The 19,498-nt window shown below is 36.5% G+C and overlaps 3 protein-coding genes across 4 annotated transcripts; 1 reads left to right on the plus strand and 2 right to left on the minus strand.

Moving 5' to 3' along the window:
* Positions 1-538: 538 nt before the first annotated feature.
* Positions 539-1,480, plus strand: LOC132185616 (nuclear speckle RNA-binding protein B-like). Its single transcript, XM_059599374.1, has one exon. The coding sequence runs from the start codon at positions 593-595 to the stop codon at positions 1,274-1,276; it is 684 nt and encodes a 227-aa protein (XP_059455357.1). The 5' UTR covers positions 539-592; the 3' UTR covers positions 1,277-1,480.
* A 5,538-nt stretch (positions 1,481-7,018) lies between these two features.
* On the minus strand, positions 7,019-11,101 carry LOC132184940 (uncharacterized). Of its 2 annotated transcripts, XM_059598733.1 has the most exons (6): positions 11,028-11,101; positions 9,151-9,236; positions 7,988-8,701; positions 7,676-7,894; positions 7,467-7,591; positions 7,019-7,354 (listed from the first exon to the last, which is right to left on the minus strand). In XM_059598733.1, the coding sequence occupies exons 1-6, from the start codon at positions 11,028-11,030 to the stop codon at positions 7,155-7,157; spliced, it is 1,347 nt and encodes a 448-aa protein (XP_059454716.1). In that variant the 5' UTR covers positions 11,031-11,101; the 3' UTR covers positions 7,019-7,154. The 2 variants fall into 2 exon arrangements, with proteins under 2 accessions (XP_059454716.1, XP_059454715.1); XM_059598732.1 differs by lacking the exon at positions 11,028-11,101 and having other exon boundaries at positions 9,151-9,569.
* Positions 11,102-12,106: 1,005 nt separating this feature from the next.
* LOC132183967 (L-type lectin-domain containing receptor kinase S.6) lies at positions 12,107-14,167 on the minus strand. Its single transcript, XM_059597445.1, has one exon. The coding sequence runs from the start codon at positions 14,165-14,167 to the stop codon at positions 12,107-12,109; it is 2,061 nt and encodes a 686-aa protein (XP_059453428.1).
* Between the last annotated feature and the right edge of the window lie 5,331 nt (positions 14,168-19,498).

The raw sequence follows: 19,498 nt of genomic DNA on the forward strand, positions 1-19,498 counted from the left end.
TAAGCTTTATAAGTGATTTTAAAAATAAAAAATAAAAAATAAATTAAATTGTTTAGAGTCATAACACAGTCAAATCAGCTTAATAAATCCTAGAAGGGCTCTGCTGTGAAGCTCACGCCATAAGATAGGTACATAATAGGTTGCTCAAAAATGTATAATTCAGTCATGTTGACCAAACATTTAGAGTTAAGATACAAAATTCATTTATATACATGCTTGTTTGGAATATCACATGCTACGTCATGATCTCCCTCTCTCACGTACGTGGCACATGACCCTTTCAAACTCCCGTAAAAGTTCAGACAAGTTCAAACATCCAAACCACCACGAAACCGGCCATTATATACCAATTCTACACTATCATCACCTACAAGTGGCCAAATATATACTATATTTGATCTTTTATATTTATATTTATATATATGTATATTTGATTAAACCCTCTACTCCATTGACTTCCTCTCCTTAAATATTTCTTGTCAGCTCTATATAACCTCTCCTTATATTAAAATCAAGAACAATAATGCCTTCAAAATTATCACTTCCTCAATATCTCTCTCTCCCTCTCTCTCAACTGCCCTCAAAATTTAGCATGGACAGATCACCAAGAAGAGAGCTCCAAGGCCCCCGCCCCACCCCTCTCAAGGTGCACAAAGACTCCCACAAGATCAAGAAACCACCGCTGGCGCCCCTGCTACATCCGCCACATCCACAGCCTCATCAGCACCGCCCACCAGTCATAATCTACACCGTCTCGCCAAAGATAATCCACACAAGCCCTAGTGACTTCATGACACTAGTTCAACGACTTACCGGATTGTCGTCGTCATCATCTTCTTCTTCATATTCTTCCTCATCAATCGATCCATCTACCAATAATATTCCTTCAAACGATTATAGAAGCGGTGCAATATCACCGGCGGCTCGTTATGCGACGATAGAGAAGGCAAGGTCTCCTGAAGGGAAGAAACAGCATATTCAGGATGTGGAAGGGATAGAGAATTCTCATGGGATTGAGATGATGGGTCCGTTGATTCCGGGGATATTGTCACCGGGGCCGGCTTTACTTCCACCAATCCCATCAAACTATTTCTCTCCATCATCTGATCCGGGCCCGCTTAGCAGCTTCTTTCATGATCTAAGCCCTGTGCTTCATGGGAGCAAGAATCATGTAGAAGGTAGTTTCTTGCCAAGTCCTTCAAACTTTATTTACATGACTTCCCCTACTACTCCATCCATGGACTTATTCAACAATTTCTTTGACTATAATATTTGATTAATTCTCGGTTTCTTGTTTTTGTTCTGAGAGCGGAGAGAGATATAGAGATCATATAGATATCAATGGTGAAGATGATGATAGATTTAGGGTGCACTACTATTCATGGTGGTGGGGATGTGTAGTTGGAAACTTCTTAATGACATTGTCTGCTTGTTTTATGAAATTTTTAATTTTGTGGGCCATTCTTCTGGGAAATTTTGGCTCAAGTACACCTCATCATTTTCATCCTTCTCATAATTATCCCATTCCATTTTTTTGTCATGTATATATTGTGCCTTGTAATTTCCACCATTCACATTTCTTACTTTCTCTCTTTTACATGCTTTTTTCCTTCCCAAATTTTGGATTTGCCTCCTAAACAGCAATGCGGTTTGCTACTTAATGCTAATTTTCCTTCGGCAACCGGCAACATGTTGTTGAGGATGAAATCCAACCTTATCCCAAAAAAAAAAGAAAAAACCCAAACTCCCCAAAAAACTCTTATTAATTCAAGCTATTATCACTCACCGTATCCTCCCTAAGTTTGACCTTGTGGAAGCAAGACATGCCGCCGACCACCATGCATTGAAGGAGGAAGGTTGGTATGATGGTATATAAAATAAAGGAAAGATAAATGTTAGCCCTTAATTCAAGCTATTATCACTTTTTTTATTTATGTCACCAAGCTTAAAAAAACTAGCATATGGATGGATATATACGTCAAACTATCCCGAATTGTCAAAAAGGCTACTCGTCAATGACTTTAGACGTTAAAATTGATCGAAAAAGTGACTATATGCGCCGTATGTGACAACTTTTCTTCCTCTTTCGTAAAATACCGTATTTTATTTTTCAAAACAAGAAATAAAAAACTAGTTTAAAAAATAAACAAATGTAGACTAAAAAAAAAAAACTAAAGGGTGGCCGAACCACCTCACCACCCCCACAATTTGTTTTTATCTTTTAATAATTATAATGAGGGCAATTATGGTATTCTAAAATGTTAAAATTGAGGTGTTATGGGGACAAAGACATAAAGTGGTGATGCACTGCATACGTAATCACTTTTTCATCCATTTTAACATGTAATATTTACAAAGTGCTTTTTTAACAAAAGATGGTAATTACTAAATTGAGGTATCCAAATGCCATTTTTTAAAGTTTGGTGACGTAAGTGGAAAGTAATGGTAATTTATGTGGGTAAAGTGTATTTTTTTATAAAATAATAATATACTAGAATACGCAAAATAAAATTTTAGAGAAAGAGGTATCTTCTAGCCTATGCCCAATATATAATGCCTTATAGATGAAATACACAGATGTTTTATTTATAGGCTACTTGACGACCCTTCAATTATAATTGTACCTTATTTATTCCTCCCATAAAGAAATAAGAAATCAACTCCAATTATAATTTCATTCACAAATAATTTCTTATTTTGAGTAAATTACCGAACATCTTAATTTGTGTCTAATTATACCGTATGTGGCATGTGGGCCATACTTTAATTATTCTCATCTCTTCCTTTATGATATTGAACCATAATGTGGAGTTATCTCCACTCATGGCTTGAGAAAACGATTTTGGATCATCCAACATCATATCTAAGAGGTATACAACATATCACTACGATTGGTCTCCTTATTCAAGAGGATATTCTTAATCCTACTTCCTATATAGTTTGCAAAGTTTGAGCAGGTTCATCATAAACCTGTTCTTCATGAGTTGGCTACACTAGAACTAATTGTGGTCCAAGGCAATCAATTTGATTTTCTCTAAGCACAATAAAAGATATTCCTCTAAAGGCAATTTAGTGAACTCTCGTGCTTCTTAAGATTTTATCTTTTGAGGATAATCACTTCCACTCGGTTCAAATCCTCTAATATCACATAATATTATATAAAATAATAATATACTAGCATACGAAGTGAAAAATTTAAAATTACCTCCATCCATATATATTTGTTCAAGTGAAATAAAGAGCCTCCACAATAAATACTTGAATAAATTTTAGAGAGATGTATCTTCTAACCTGTGCCCAACAAGGTCTTATAAATGGAATACACGTGCTCTTTATTTATAGGCTAGGTCAAAGACTCTCAATTTGAACTTTACCTTATTTCTTCATCTCATTAAGTAAGAATTCAATTCCAATTATGATTCCACTAAATTACAAATGATTCCTTCTTTGGAATAAATTGCCAAATACCTTAATTTGTATCTAATTAAAGTGTATGTGACAAGGGGGCTACACTGTAATTATTCAGAATATATTTATATGCATTTAAAAAAATTATGACTTAATTGCCACAATGCATTAGAATTGAAATGTTTTTTCCTGAAATACAAAATAATATACCTTTGAATCAACTTTTCTATTTTTTTTTTTTTTTTTTTTTTTGAATCAACTTTTCAGTGCCACCAAACTTGCCTTCATCTTATGTCATAATCAAAATATATGGCAGTTTTGCTTCAACCAATCTTGTTGGACCACATTTAATCGTTTATAAACTTGTATTCTTAAATTAGACTCAACCCTAACTCAAGTATATAAGACTAAATACTTGCTTAGAAAAAAAAAAAATACTACTAAATGCAACTCAAAACCCTATGTGTTTATAACAATTGGGCAGTCAAGCCAACTTTATTGTGCTTAAGGGCCCATTTGGGAGTGCGATTTCAGTAAGTGCAATTTTAAAAATTACGTTTTTAAAAATCGTGTTTTTTAAATCGCTATTTTTTAAAATCATATAGGCGTTTGGTAAAACATGTTAAGAAGTACTTTTCTTTATCAATTGAGTGTTTAGATAACATTAGCATATAATTGCGGTTTCATGGCCAAATAGGTAAATATTGAGCCAAATATTGTTTTAAGGGAAATTGTGATTTTAGTTTAAATTTGCACCTTCTTCAAATAAGTACCCCCTAATTAGCTTATAGAAATCGCATATTTTTTCACGATTTTAAAATTTGTATTTTTAAAATCGCAATTCCAAACACTCTAAAATTGCAATTTGGTTTAAAAACACAAATTACTTTTTAAAGAAAGGTACTCCCAAACGGACCCTAAATAGAGTTTAAGACTTCAATTATCTTCTATCAAAACTACCACAGCTTCGCTCGAACCGACAACATGCGAGGGTCTTGCAAAGCTTCTATCCTCACCTTCAACCAAAAACACAGCTGGAACATGCTAAAATATGTATATATATTCATCCGGCTGCTAGATTTGCTCCTTTAATTTTACCCACCTTGACTTTTGCTCAAGGTGCCAAATGCATGGACTTGCCAAGATGTGAATCACTAATTTCACAAGAAATATTAAAGAAAGATCCATTCAATTATTCTTCTATAATTCAATTTAGTAAAACAACGTGACTAACTTTTCATATTGACAACGACATTAACCTTTTACTTGCCCAATTACCATCTAGAAGGTAAGGAAGTATGGTTGCTCTTAATCGGGTAGGCTGTATGAACACCAGCATTTGGGGGTTGAAAAGTCAATCACTTGTGTATTTTTTTATAATTTTCCTTTTTCTAAAGCAATATGGGAGTAGTTAGATAAGAACACGTTTAGGAAGGAAAAACCAGCTGCTCACACTATAAACCATATTGTAAGTTTTCTTTTTTTTAGTACTTTAGAAGTTGCAAAAGTTGGATTTTGGTTGGAATAACTTAAACAATCTTGGATTTGATTGTACAGACTTCATAGTCATGTTCCTTGAGAGACAACGATGTGAACAATTTCCATTCATTTGGTATTTGCTTTGCTAGCTGTCGGCGACGACCATCTGTAAAATTTATTGCCGTGCAAACTGCCCTATATACAATCTCTACAGATGAGCCGCCTCAGAACAAGATCATCTCCAATATACATCTCAAATAAAACTAACTAGATATTCTTATATTCAAATTAACTGGAGATGATCATAATTCGGCCACCTCCATTGACCAACATGAAAGCATTTTCATTGCATCAGTTGTGATAGTTGTCCTTATTAGTGATATTAAGTTCGTCGTTTTGTTTTGTTTTTTGTCGTACATCACTGGCTTGAAAAAAAAAAAAAAAAACAAAACAAAAAAAAAAACCTTATGCTCATCGCACCAGCTGTCATAATTGCACCATTAGCTTGAGTTGTAGCGAAAAGTGACAACGTACCCATCTCATTTTGGGGAGAGGTACTCTTCATCAAACAAACGAATTTAAAAGAGAAGAAATCTCGTAATAAGATTTGACCTTAACATTTATTCCTATCTTGACTTGACTTAAATTTTATACTTATCTTACTCCTCCTAAAATAAGTTTTAAGGCCCAAGTGGGGTGTGCAACTTGTCCTCACTCTTTCTTTCTTCCCAAGAACATAAAAAAAGTTGCTAACAACTCTCATGTTTTCTTTTCTTGGTCGAAAATGCAAGTGGGTTTCTTGGCTACCCAAGAACTCCTCCCCCAATCCCAAGAACAAAATTAAAAAATTAAAAAATCATGCAATTTATTGTCTTTTACTTTTGCTAGGTTAAACAAACAAACACATGGGTGTGTCTGGTAAAGGACTTGAAAAAGGGAATAGATTAAAATTGTAGCAAATTTAATTGATATGAGAAAAAAAGTAAAAATATTTTGTATGAAAAAGTCAAAAAAATGTTTAGTAGTGATTTTTTTATTTAGTTAAATAATAATAAAAAGTGATTGATATGAAATAAAAAGTAAAAAAATTAGAGTAAATTTTGAAATGAATTTTTTGGCTCGGGACCAATCCTTTGGCAAACATGCCATTGCCCATGGGTCTATGGCCACTTCTACTCATCCCTGGTATCTTTGAAATCCAATAAATTCTTAGAATCTAGTTTTGCAAAGGATCCAATATTTAAGATCCCGCATTTTAATAACCGCATGAAAGTCAAATCACAATAATTAACTCCTATTAATAGGGAATAGGCTCCTCTCCAGTTCATAAGAATATACAGTTTATGGCCAGAATTTCTTAAAAGAGATCTTGACCATAAACTGAATATTCTCCAATCCATTATGGATTGGAGAGGATCCTGTTCCTATTAATAGAGGTTTTAACTTTTACTTTTTTTAATTGTCGTTGAGCAGCCATTTATTTGGTTTTTAAAAGTTAGTGAGAAACTCGAGAATCTTGTCAAGATGAAAATAGTCAAAAGGTAAATAAATTACTAGTTTAACGGCCCATTTTCCTAAATGATTAGAAAGCTAAGGGCCCATTTTTTCGAAATGTTTTCAATGTTATTTAAAAAAAAAAAAAAAAAAAAACCCCACACACAAAAAGGTGTTCAACTGTCCTTGAAACGTGATCAAACATTTAATAACCATTTGCTAAAAACGGTAAAACACATGCATTTGACTTCAAGCTTTTCCTTTTCAGCTATGTTTTTAGAAAATTGATTCCAAAAAACCTGAAAAATCCTTTGAAAACCAAAATCCAATAACCAAAACAAACAAAACAAGTGAAACTCATTTTGCACCATTTTGTCCTTATTTATTTGTTCTGGCATTATGTGTTGGTCAAATAATATATATATATATATATATATATATATATATGAGAACCTTCAAAGCATCAGATCTACTGTCATGTATATTCTTGACACACTCAAGGATTTTCTGAGAGTATTAAACTTGCCAATTCCTGTTCCACATGCATGGCCATGTTCCCTGAAGAGTTCTCAAAATCAGCATTGCCAGGCTAAGTGACTACATTTTCTTTTGGCAATCCCACCCCACCCCACCCCACCCCACCTCACCTACAAAAATGAAAAAAGAAAAAAGAAGAACAAAAGAGACCAAGGGAGTGGGAAGAAGGGAGAGCGGGGAGGGGCAAAATGGAAAGAAAGAGACCCTAAACACTATACAAGTTGTGATGAACAAAATCAAAACACTGAAGCACGGATAGAATATAGCGAGCTAGAACCATAACTACCACTGTTGCTTAAAGGACCCACAGGACTCCTCCGATCCCAGGTTATGGCACTTGTACGGTTTTCCTCCACTTCATGGACCGCTGTATTTGTTACACCAAAAGCCTGCTTTTTCCTAAAAACTCCCCATAAGTAAAATTTCCCCTGAAATTCTGCAGATCAAATAAGTCAAGAACTAGTTTAACTTTATGCAGAAAAACAAAGTAGAAGATAAAGTAGAGTCAAGATAGCTTCTCAGCAAACAAAAAAGAAAATTGAGCTCACTCCAATATTGTGGAGGCAGTAATTTGGAAGAGAAAACCAAAAGTTCTGCATTTTGCGCCACGGATCTTAGGGCAAGGTCTTGGCCAATCATGCTATCCACCAGGATCTGAAAAGCCTTTTCATAACTGTAACAATGTAACATTACCATCTAGAGGAGCCTGATCGGAAAAAATGAGAGGAAGTTGATAGAACATTGATCAAACCATCACCTTTCGTTTTCCGGAAAGAAATAAAGAGCGATACTCTGATCGGTTGGGCCCCTCTTCCCAAAACCTTTTGGCCACAAACCAGACCTACAACGCAATTCTGCGGAAAGCATCCTTGGTATCAATTTCGCCTCCTCGAAGACTTTAGGGCATGCTAAGTTAGACAAATGAGCTACAAGGCCAACAGTGCCAAAAATTTTATTGCAGATGGATAAACTTCCTCTGTCAATAAGAAAAAGCAGCACACACAAGTTTACAGCCAGCATAACATGTGCAAATATAAACTTGACAATAAATTCAGGGGGAATTGAGTACCTCCAGATAGGATCAATGATAGGCTGTGAAGGGACATGACATTTGGGTTCTAAGATGTTGGAAGGGTAATGCATAACTATTTGGGAGGTTTTAACAGATTCAGCTTCTACATCAGCATTGGTTTTATTTTTCAGATCCAGTCCAAGCTTCTGAACTTTTTCACAATTCTCACTATAATGCATCTCATTGCATCGAAGAGAAGGGTTAACAGATTCAGCCACCACTCTTGCCTCTCGCCCTGACTTCTGACCTTCACAATTCTCACCACAATGCATCTCACGCAATTGAAGAGAATTGTTAAGATATCCAACCTCGTCATTGGAATCGGCATCCTCTGAAAGTACTAGTCTCAAATCCTGTCCAAGCTTCTGATCCTTTTCACGTATCTTACCACAATGCGTCTCATTAGGCAGAAGGGAAGGGCTATTTTCACATATTCGCATGGTTGCTTTAGCCAAACAGTCAGTGAAGACCTTTAATTTCTTCTTTTTAACCTTCTTGGACTTCTTCAATATTTGGGAACAATTCTTTTTCTTTAATTCTATTCCAGATTGGGTTGCTTGCACATTTACTGAATTTATAGGATGATTTATTGCAGAAGGGAGAGGACTAGCTTTGTTGATAGTAGATAGCTTTCCAACTTTTGGTTCACAATCCTCGCAAAACCAAGTAACATATTCATCAAATGTTTTGGGCAGTACATCCAAGCAATACCTGGGGAAACAAAAATGAGAAGGCAAGAGTAAAACAACAGCCCATTTCCAGCAAAATAATTATGACCAAAATATGAAATGCGTTCCTTTTAACATGCAATTCAGGCAAAGAAGTTTTTTCAAAGCAATTGAAATGAGTCAAACTAATAAAAGTATGAATTCAAGGAGCGGCACAACTTCAATCTTGGAGTGTTCTTTTAGTTATCCTTCTGTGTTCCAACACTTAATACCATGGAGATGAAACACTTATATAGTTATTCTTCTGTGTTCCAACAATTAATACCATGGAGATGAAACACTTATATCACGTCCACAGGGCATTCGAATAAACAGCATCCACACCTCTATATACTCATGTTTACATGCCGCAAAGAGGTACACTCCCAGACAGACTTAGACACACACATTGCCAATGCATACCACCACAAAGACACTATAAATAATTCATACCGATGCTCAGCATAAACCTGACAATTGTCACAGTAGATCAAAGCAACATCCCACCCACTGTCACCACACTTCTGACAAATAGTCACCTGCAACAACAAAGCACACATTTATTGCAGCCTGTTTGTCATATATCTATGAATCAGTAACACACACACACACATATATATATAAACACAGACTAGGTCCCAAATCCACACCAAAGACGCATCATTATAACCCACCCTAAATATATTGCCTTGTCAAGGATAAGGATATCTAGAATAAACGACCTTCACAAATGTTAAAATCAAATGGGTACATGCATGCTTATGCATTAATAACCACAAGAAAACCTCATAAGCAAATATGATGTGGAAGTGAACAATAGATTAGATGGAGCTTTGCTACATGAATATCCCAAGGAAGCAAATGTCCTCAACCCCCCGCCCCTCTTTTCTTTCTAATCTGCTATTTGGAAAGATGAAGTACATAAAAAATTTCTAGATTACCTATTCAATCAACAGAGTTTCATATGTTGGAAGTAAAATACCAATGCTTCCATTTCTAATTCATATATTGACAGAAATATAAAATTTACCCATTAAAAAATTGATTTTATTTTATCTTAAACTGAATCAACTTTACAACGATTCTAAAGCACCCACCACCATAATGTGCTTCATGATTAACAAAGCCAGCCTGCCAAGCTCAAAAGAAAAGCATCAAAGAGCTACAAAGGGATTACAGCAAAAATGCAGTATTTAGAAATGATTAACCTGGAACTCATTAATAAAAGACTTTTGTATTGAACTAGTAGAATTGCTTGATTGGTTACAAGAGGTGCTAACACCCATACATACAGTAAACTAAACATTAAAGAATGTACATCATTAACTTGAATAATGGAATATAATACTAAAAGAATCTTAGCAACATCGTGTCTTGGAAATGAACCATTTCTTTATCTATTTGTTAACTTCCTTTCCAGACTACGGTCCTTTAGTGGAGTATGGTGATTGGTGAGTTATGGGAGAGAATCAGAGATGCTGCCCATTAACTTCCATTCCAGCAAACAAGCATTTAGTGGAGCATCGATGAGTTATGGGAGGGATGCTGCCCGGCTTAAGAACATTAGTGATGTGCTTTTGAACCAGAAATTGCAGGAGAGGAATAATTGTGATCAGTCAGCTTAACAATTAACAAAATATTCCAATAACACTAAGAAATCACCAAGCTCAACTTTTTTTCAGCTTAGGAGAACAAAATTGTCAAGAAAGATCATTGCAATAACACGAACAGAAACCCTATAATTGTAGAGTATAAACAAGTAAATGAATTTCCGCATAATGCTTAAAAAACTTGTTCAGAGAATGGCACATATTTCCCCTGCATATACAACACATATTTTCCATAATTGCACAGTATAAACAGAAACGCTCTTCCATCCCAAAATATACTAAAGGATTTTAGAGATTTAAGCACACATGCAATGCGGAACTAGAATATTAGAAGAGGGGGAACAAAACTTAAGAAATACAAATTTTGGAGGTAAAAAATAATTTTAGGGGTCCAGAAGAAATTTTCAATTTTTTTTGTGTCATTTCTAAAATATTGTGAGGGCCTGGACCACCCCAACACCCCCTCCGCTCCCAGCATGCAAGCATATTCGCACCCCACCCAACTCCCCTGCTTCTCTCAAAGGCAGGGGTAGTCCCGCCCCCAGCATGCAAGCATATTCGGCCATATTTCCCATACTTGCGGAGTATGAACAGAAAAGCTCTTCCATCCCAAAATAAACTAAAGGATTTTAGAGATTTAAGCACATATTCAAGCATATTCGGCCAACCCAATGTGTGAGAAACAACGGAAAAATAGAAACTGAAGTGAAAAAAACTAACCATAGTGGAGCGTTATTCAAGACTCGGTAAATTTTCTCGAGAAAGTGACGTCAGAGAAAGAAACAGAGAAAGTGATGGGAAAGAGACAAACTTCAAGAGTTTGGAGCCGATACTTAAACCCAAGAAGAATGAATAGAGTCAACCTTGCACTCTGTCTCTACTAGAATCCAAACTCGAAACTGTACCCAGTTGGAGTTCAAGTTTGGGCTTCTGTAACATGTTCGAAACAAAAGCCCATCTTCAGTTTTCAGGCCCTGGATTCAATACCCAGCCCATTCGGCATTTAATGTAAACTAAACCAACTTATCCGGAATTTATTGGAAGCCTCAAGCGAAATTTCAAGATAAAAAAGGTCTTGGATTCTCTCTACTTTCGGAAACTTTGAAGGAATTACCACATAGTATGTCTTTATTACCACTCATTTTTACTTAATACTATGTGATTTGCCTAATACCAGATAGGCTTTGCAGAAGTCAGTAGAGGTTTGGAAATGGTCGGTGGCAAAAGTTCAATAAGCAAAGCAAAATTGCAAAATTGCACAATAAAATAACTTGTCCTTGTGAAAAAGGAAGACAAAATGGACTCATAGAAAATCTTTAAAATACACTATGGTGTTCTGTTTTCTGTGGTGCGGTATCCAAGCATATACCAATGATAATCCAAATAATTTTGTTATAGTATATTTGAATGACCTTAAAATTAGGAATTTGATGAAGATTGGTAAAGATTAGATTAGCCTAATTTTAGGGATTTGATCATCCTAAATTATGAGATTTGATTACGTAATAAAGTATTTTGTATTGTAAACAATCAAGCAATAAGAACATAATGTAGCCCTTTGAACTTTATCTGTGAACGTAGGTCATAGACCGAACCACGTCTGCATTTAATATTCATAGTATTATAAATTTCCACGTTCAAATATACTAAATGATTAAAAAAAAAAAAAAAAAAAAAAAAAGACTGATTGACCTCAAAATCGAGAAGGGATTTGCTAAAGAATTTCTTTGTTGCTAAAGAATACCAACAAAGAAATCATACACTTCAAATTTGAAGTCTCGTGGCCATCTCTGATGAAGCTAATCCTTGCTAAGATGGCTCTTAGGAGTCATCCACGGCAGGTCATCAAGACTCTGACAATCTTCAGCAGAAGAATCATCAGGCAAAACAGGCCGAATCTTAACTCTTGGTTTCCTCGCCGGCAACAATGGAAGTGGCGCTTCTCCTCTAAGAATCCTTGCTGCTTCCTTCACCGGCGGCCTCTTCTCGTGATCTGGGTGAGCACACGAAAGACCCACCAGAAGCATCCTCTCCATCTCCACCACATCAAACTTTCCCATCAACCTGCGATCAGCAGCCTCAATTAGTTTCCCCTTTCCCCACAACTCCCAAACCAAATCCACAAGCACTTTTCCACCATCATCAACAGGTCTTCTCCCTGTTGCAACCTCCAACACCACAACTCCAAAGCTGTAAACATCGGTTTTCTTCGTCGGAACACCGGAATAGACATATTCAGGAGCAAGGTAACCCATAGTTCCTGCAGGTATAGTAGCATCCCTTGTAACAGAACTATGTTCATAGACTTCTGCCAAACCAAAATCTCCAAGTTTTGCGTTGAACTCGGCATCAAGCATTATGTTGCAAGTCTTGACATCTCTGTGGATTATTTGCCTCTCGCATTCTTCATGAAGATACGTCAGAGCAGATGCAACGCCAAGAACTATACTAAGCCTTTGGTTCCATGACAGAACAATCGCTGAATTTGAATGTTTGTGAAGAACTTTGTTGAGGCTTCCTTTGGGCAAGTACTCATAAACCAGGACGAGTTCATTTCTCTCGCAGCACCATCCTTGAAGCTGAACCAAATTCTTGTGCCTTAAGCAACCAACCATTGTTGCAAACTCAGTGGTGAAAGGATTGCGCATACAATCCATCCTATTGGCTCTCTCAAACCTTTTAACAGCCACCTCTCGCCCCGATGGAAGAGACCCTCTATAAACCGTAGCTGATGCTCCTTCCCCAACAATTCTGCTTGGATTAAACGCCATTGTAGCTGATTTTATCTCTGCAAGTGACAGCCTTCCCGGTACTCTGTTCGTTTGAACTTTACAATTTAGGCGTTCTTTGCATTTTCTGATATGAACTCTTTTCTTTATCAAGAAAAAACAGATCACAGCGAAAATTGCAACTGCGGAGAAGACAAATGCACCTAATCCTCCCAATCCAAAGGCTATTTCTTCTACCTTCTTTCTTCTTGCATAATAATCAGCAGAGCTGCTCGGTTCCTCCGAAAAGCATATGAAACAGTCCCCTTCTTCGCTGGTATCCGCCGGAATCGTTGAGGGGAGAGACCCAAAAGTTTTGAATTGCCAATGATCAATTACATGAATTGAAGCGCCCTGCCCATTAGAAGCAGAGAACCCAACATGCATGAACTCCTTGAATTGATTGGAGAGGTCAATCTGGGTAACAAGAATCGGACTTGGAGGCCTAATGTGCGAGTACCCGACCCACACCCGGATCATTTTCATGGCATCTCTGTACTCAATCCAAGCCGTAATCTGTCTACCACTTTTCAAATCGATCCCACTCGAAAATACATCAACCGAAGCGGCTGATATGATGGTGCTGACATCGATGCCTACATGATTCCCATTGATGTCGCCAAGCGAAGGATCGTAACTGGTATCAAATTCCACAGCGAAAAACGGGTCTTGCGCGTATAAGGCCTGGTCCGGAAGACCCATATAGCCACGAGAAGAGCTGAAAGATTCGGCATTGGAAGTTATCAAAAACGCAATCCCATCGCCGGAGGGGCAGAGTGAAGAAGGTATGATGGAGAAGGAGAAACGGCACGAGAAAGAAGCGGTGGAGTTGGTGGTAGAATCAAGAAAACGAATTGGGTAGACGTAGAAAGCTCTTCCAACCGCAGAAGAAGAAGAAGGAGGAGGAGGAGAAGGGGAAGAAGAAGAAGAGAGGCAGCTGAGTTCTTGGGTGAGACCAATGACATTGTTTCTGAAGTAGGCGTCACCAAAGAGGGTGAGATTCTTTTCAGGAAAGAACGGGCCAGAAAGTGAGGGAAAAATGAAGTCAAAGAAGAGAAAGAAATGGACCCAGAAGAGCAAAAGAGAAGGCATTCTAGCGTTGCATACAGGAAGGAAAGAGATTAAAGCGTTGGAGTATCTTTGATTGAGTTGAGCCTTTCAGTCTTGAATCTCTTGGACGTTCAAAAAGTCGTTGCCATTTCTTTAGAGTGAACCAGAGAATTGGGAGGGAAAACAAACCGAATTCCATGGGTCCAATCCAAATTCATTGGGCCAGCATAACTAACCCATCATCTTATAAGGAGTACTGATTTAGGCCCTTCTTTGGCCCATTCTTATAACACTCCGGATCTAAGATGAATTTGAAATCAAGTTGGATTTGTTTAAGATGAATTTTTGACCCGGAAGGACACTCCGGTTTGTTTCTGGCCAAGTGATCTAATGTTCAATGAGGTTGTCTTTCTACAACAACTCATCTAGGGAGGGAGCAAGTTGCAACCAATTCCCTGGGACCTAGGATCGGGATTCTGTAACAGACATCTTGTGAAATTTTTTTTTATTGATCATATTTGTGAATGAAATGAAATAGAATGAATTGGATTGATTATCGAATGATACAAATGAATGATGGCATGGCGTTACACATCACTTGGGCATAGGACGGAGATGTGTTTATATGTATACTCACACATTTTTTAACCTCCTGCTTCAAAGAAGTCAAAAGCAGACAATATTGTATCATTTGGGTGATGCGTGACATATAAAAATGAGAAGAAAAAAAATGTAATGGGTGGACATTATTGTATTGCCTTGTGTTTTTTTAAAATTATATAACTTTTAAAATTACCATCTAAAAGAAAACAATGAGAACATGAGAATAATGACAGAAATTTCCTCCAAACCAGTCTGAAGAAAATATTCTCGAACCCATTTAAAATACTACCAAGTGTCTATAAACATTTAAAACGCACATTAAATTCTTAAGATCATTAATAGCATTTTACTAACTTAAACTAATGTTTTAAATGTTTATAGACACTTAACAATATTTTAAGAGTTAAATATCTTTCTAGTACCTAGGAATTTTTTCCTATGTCCCAAGTTCGAACTCATATATATATGATTTTGGCCTTAATCTTTGTGTAAGGTTATTTTTGTCTTTCAGAATTTTAAATTATTATTTTGCCCCTGTTTACCTTTCAACTTGATAAGAAATTTGATGGGCATTGTTGTCTTTTTACTTACTATTACTGTTTTGCCCATTACATTTATAAAGAGTTTGATTTGTTTGACAGGGCTTTTGGGTATTTCACCCTTATTACGGTTTCACTTTTGCCCTTGCTAATGAGAATACTTTAAAAAATTGTTTGGACATTTTTATCTTTTGATAGCATTATTTCCCCTCCTCCATCACGCCTCCCTCCCTCATTTCCTGTTCTTTTTATTTTGTTCCTCTCCTCTCCCCACCACCACACAATTTTGTCCCATATTTTCAACTTTTCTTATTTCTTTTATTTTATTTTTTTGTCGTCTCTCTCCTCTCATTGCCGACATTTAACTTATATTTTAAATGGGTTTAAGAATATTTTTTTAAAATTGATTTGGAGGAAATTTATACACTAATGCATTTAGTATTACTCTTCAACAAAAGAGCCAAACTTGAGAGGAAACCGTGTGGGCCAAGATTTGAATAAAAGAGGTAGATTTCTATGTGTTATCTAAAAACAGTGGCTAATAAACTTTCATTACGTCAATTTTTGCACTTCTTTCCCAAGTGACCTGTCGTTTAGCGGGTCAAGTCACCGGACCAATTAGTCACCAACGTTAACAATTTTGAAATTTCTCGATCGAACTTGGAAATTTCTAGATTTAACGCGTTAAGCTACGGTTTGCTTGCTTTCTCCGGCAAACATCGAAGATTCTTTATATGAAGCAAAGCAATGGTACAGTTTGCTTGCTTCTACCCATTTTATACCGAGTTCATGACTTAACTCTAAACGACCCATGGCTTCCACCAGCAATATTATTCAAACTGGCCCATCAAGTACTTCTTCTTCTTCTTTTCCTAAACCCCAATGGAAATACGAAGTTTTTATTAGTTTCAGAGGGGAAGACACCCGCAATAATTTTACTGACCATCTATACAACGCTTTGGATGATAAAGGGATCGTTACCTTTAAGGACGATCTGGAACTTGAGATCGGAAGACCCATTTCGCTGGAACTCTTGCACGCAATCGAGACATCGAGAATGGCTGTCGTCGTTTTGTCAATAAACTATGCATCTTCCTCGTGGTGCTTGGAAGAACTTGCAAAGATTGTTGAACGCATGAAAGAAGGAGGGATGAGAGTGTATCCCGTTTTCTACCGCTTGGATCCTAGTGTTGTGCGGCATCAGAAGGGCATTTTTGCAGATGACTTTGCTAAACATGAAGAACGTTTCAAGGAGAACATAGAGAAGGTGCAAAGGTGGAGAGATGCTTTGACAGAAGTGGCCAATCTCTCTGGACGCCATTTAGTACTTGACAGGTAGGTAACATTTGTTAAATTATTCATGGTATAAATTTAATCATTTAATTAATATTAATTGAATAATATTTCACGTATTGAGACTCACTTACTAAAAAGGAATTTCAATTCACATGTGAGCGAGAGTGCTAAAATATTAATTAAATAATTAAATTTACCTATTCGACAAGTTATGATTTTACAACATTTACTGAAAATGTATATGCTAAATAGTTTCTAGCTAGTTTCATCATCATGATGGAGTTTTACAAATAGCACTAAATATACATTAATTGCTAGCATATATGCTAGAGTGAAATTTTCAAATTAATTGAGAAATAAATTCAGATAATTATTCAGCTGGTGTACGCCCTTGATAGCATTACATATTCAAAAACCATTCAAACAAATTCAAAATCCCCATAGATTAGGTGATAGATAGCTGGCATCCTGATCATTTTTAGCAAGCTGCCACAGCAGCTCTACATCAGTTGTTGTATTCAATTTTAGAGCTCTCTTTTCTGGGATGAAGAAGCAAATCACCAATACTTGCATATCTCCCCTTTGGGTTTGCATTGACTCACCAAAAGATTTTGGTTCTTTCTTACAGGTCTGAGTCAAATTTTATCAAAGACATTGTTGAAAAGATATCCAATGAATTGAATGATACAAACTTAAGTGATTATTATTATAACAAGGGCCTTGTTGGAATTGAGTCTCGTGTTAACGAAATTATGAATTTGTATATGGATATGGCGTCAAATGATGTTCGGCTTATAGGGATATGTGGGATGAGTGGAATCGGCAAGACAACTCTTGCAGAAGTTGTTTTTGAAAGGATCCGTCCTCAATTTCAAGCTAGCAGCTTTCTCAGGGATGTCAAAAGACATGATTTAGGTCATTCACAAGATCAACTCCTTCAAGATATGAAGTTGAAAAAAAGTAAAAAGCAAAAATGGGAGGAGCTTAAGGGAATCATAGTGACAAGTAATAGACTACGTAACAAAAAGGTTATTATTGTTCTTGATAATGCGGACAAAGAAAAGTTGGAAAAATTAGCAGGGGACCGTGATTGGTTTGGCCCAGGGAGTAGAATCATCATAACTACTGAAGATAAGCGTTTGTTGCAGAAGATATGTAAAGAGGAAAATGTATACAATGCTAAAAAACTGAATGCATCTGATGCTCTGCAGCTCTTTAGTCAAAAAGCCTTTGGCAAACCCCATTGTGAAAAAGATTTATCAGATGTATGCAATGGTTTTGTAAGTTATGTTGATGGCCATCCTTTAGCTCTTAAAATTCTGGGTTCCTCCATGGATGAGAAAACAAAGATAAGACTATGGAAAGCTCAGCTGAAAAGACTAAGAGAAAGTGCTGAACTTCCTAATGACGACAGAATTCAATCGGCACTTAGAATCAGTTACAATGGATTGAGTACTCCAGAGAAAGAACTATTTTTAGACATTGCGTGTTTCTTCAATGGGGAGGACAAAAATCGAATAGCAGATATACTGCGAGAAGGTTCTGCAGATTGCAACCCAGAGATTGATATAAAGACTCTTATTGACAAATCTCTCATTACTATTTTAAGAGGAAAATTGTGGATGCATAATTTACTACAACAAATGGGTTGGGAAATTGTCAATCAGGAATGCATGAAAAGACCTGAAAAGCGCAGTAGATTGTGGCTTCGTGAGGATGCCCTTGAAGTATTAAACAATAGTAAAGTAAGTGTAATAGTATTATAGACATGAACTTAGACAAGTATACATATACATATTGGTACAATTTTTGAAAATTTTTTCTATATCTTTTCCTATATATATTAGTTTAAGTACTGTTCTTGGTTTTCAGGGAACAAATTCAGTTGAAGCCATATTGCTAAATGTACCTTCTCAAGAAGATGTACCTTCTCAAAAAGAAGTATGCTTGAATGCCGACGTCTTCTCAAAGATGAAAAAGCTAAGATTGCTTCAAATTCATAATGTGCAACTTCCTCAGGGCCTCAGTTATCTTCCCAATGAGTTACGTTTGATGGAATGGCATGAATATCCTTTGAAGTCAATGCCAAGGAGTTTTCAACCAGACAACCTTGTGGAACTCATTATGCCTGGCAGCCACATCAAGCAACTACCCAAGGGATTTAGTGTAAGATTTAATTTAGTTTCGATCACAAGTGTACGTGTTTTTGTTGTTTATAATTAGATCATGAAGTTGTTGATATTTTTGTCATTCTTAATTTTGTCACGTACAGAACTTGGGCAGGCTAAAACTCATGGACCTTAGTGAGTTGCAAAACTTAATCAAGACTCCTGACTTCACTGGACTTGCAAATCTTGAGAGGGTGATCTTTCAAGGTTGCACAAGATTGAATGAGGTTCACCCGTCCATTGGTGTTCTCAAACGGCTCACTCTATTAAGTCTGCAAGATTGCAAATGTCTTAATAGCCTTCCACCAGAAATCAATTTGGAATCTCTTGAAGTTTTTATCTTGTCTGGCTGTTCAAGACTCAAAAAGTTGCCAAATATCGGAACAAGTATGACACGTTTGTCGGAGCTTTATTTGGACGGGACTGCCATAGAAGAAATACCATCATCATTTGCGCATTTGAGTGGCCTGACTTTATTGTATCTTCAAGATTGCCACAAATTTTCGAGTTTTCCGAGTGTCATTTGTAGTTTGACATCTCTTGAAGCTCTCGTTCTATCAGGTTTCGGATGCAAGGTTCAAGTTCAACCACATAAATCATTCACAAGGCGTTCCTTGGGCCTGGGCCTCTCACTCATTTTATCAGCAATTGCTTTATGCACATTCACATGGCATTCCTTGGGCCTCTTTCCCATTTTATTGGCAATTGCTTTATGCACATGTTGTTTCTTTATCACCCCACATCCTGAACCAATGCCCAACTTCTTG

This window comes from Corylus avellana, chromosome ca6 (genome assembly GCF_901000735.1).
Source record: "Corylus avellana chromosome ca6, CavTom2PMs-1.0".
Lineage (NCBI taxonomy): Eukaryota > Viridiplantae > Streptophyta > Magnoliopsida > Fagales > Betulaceae > Corylus > Corylus avellana.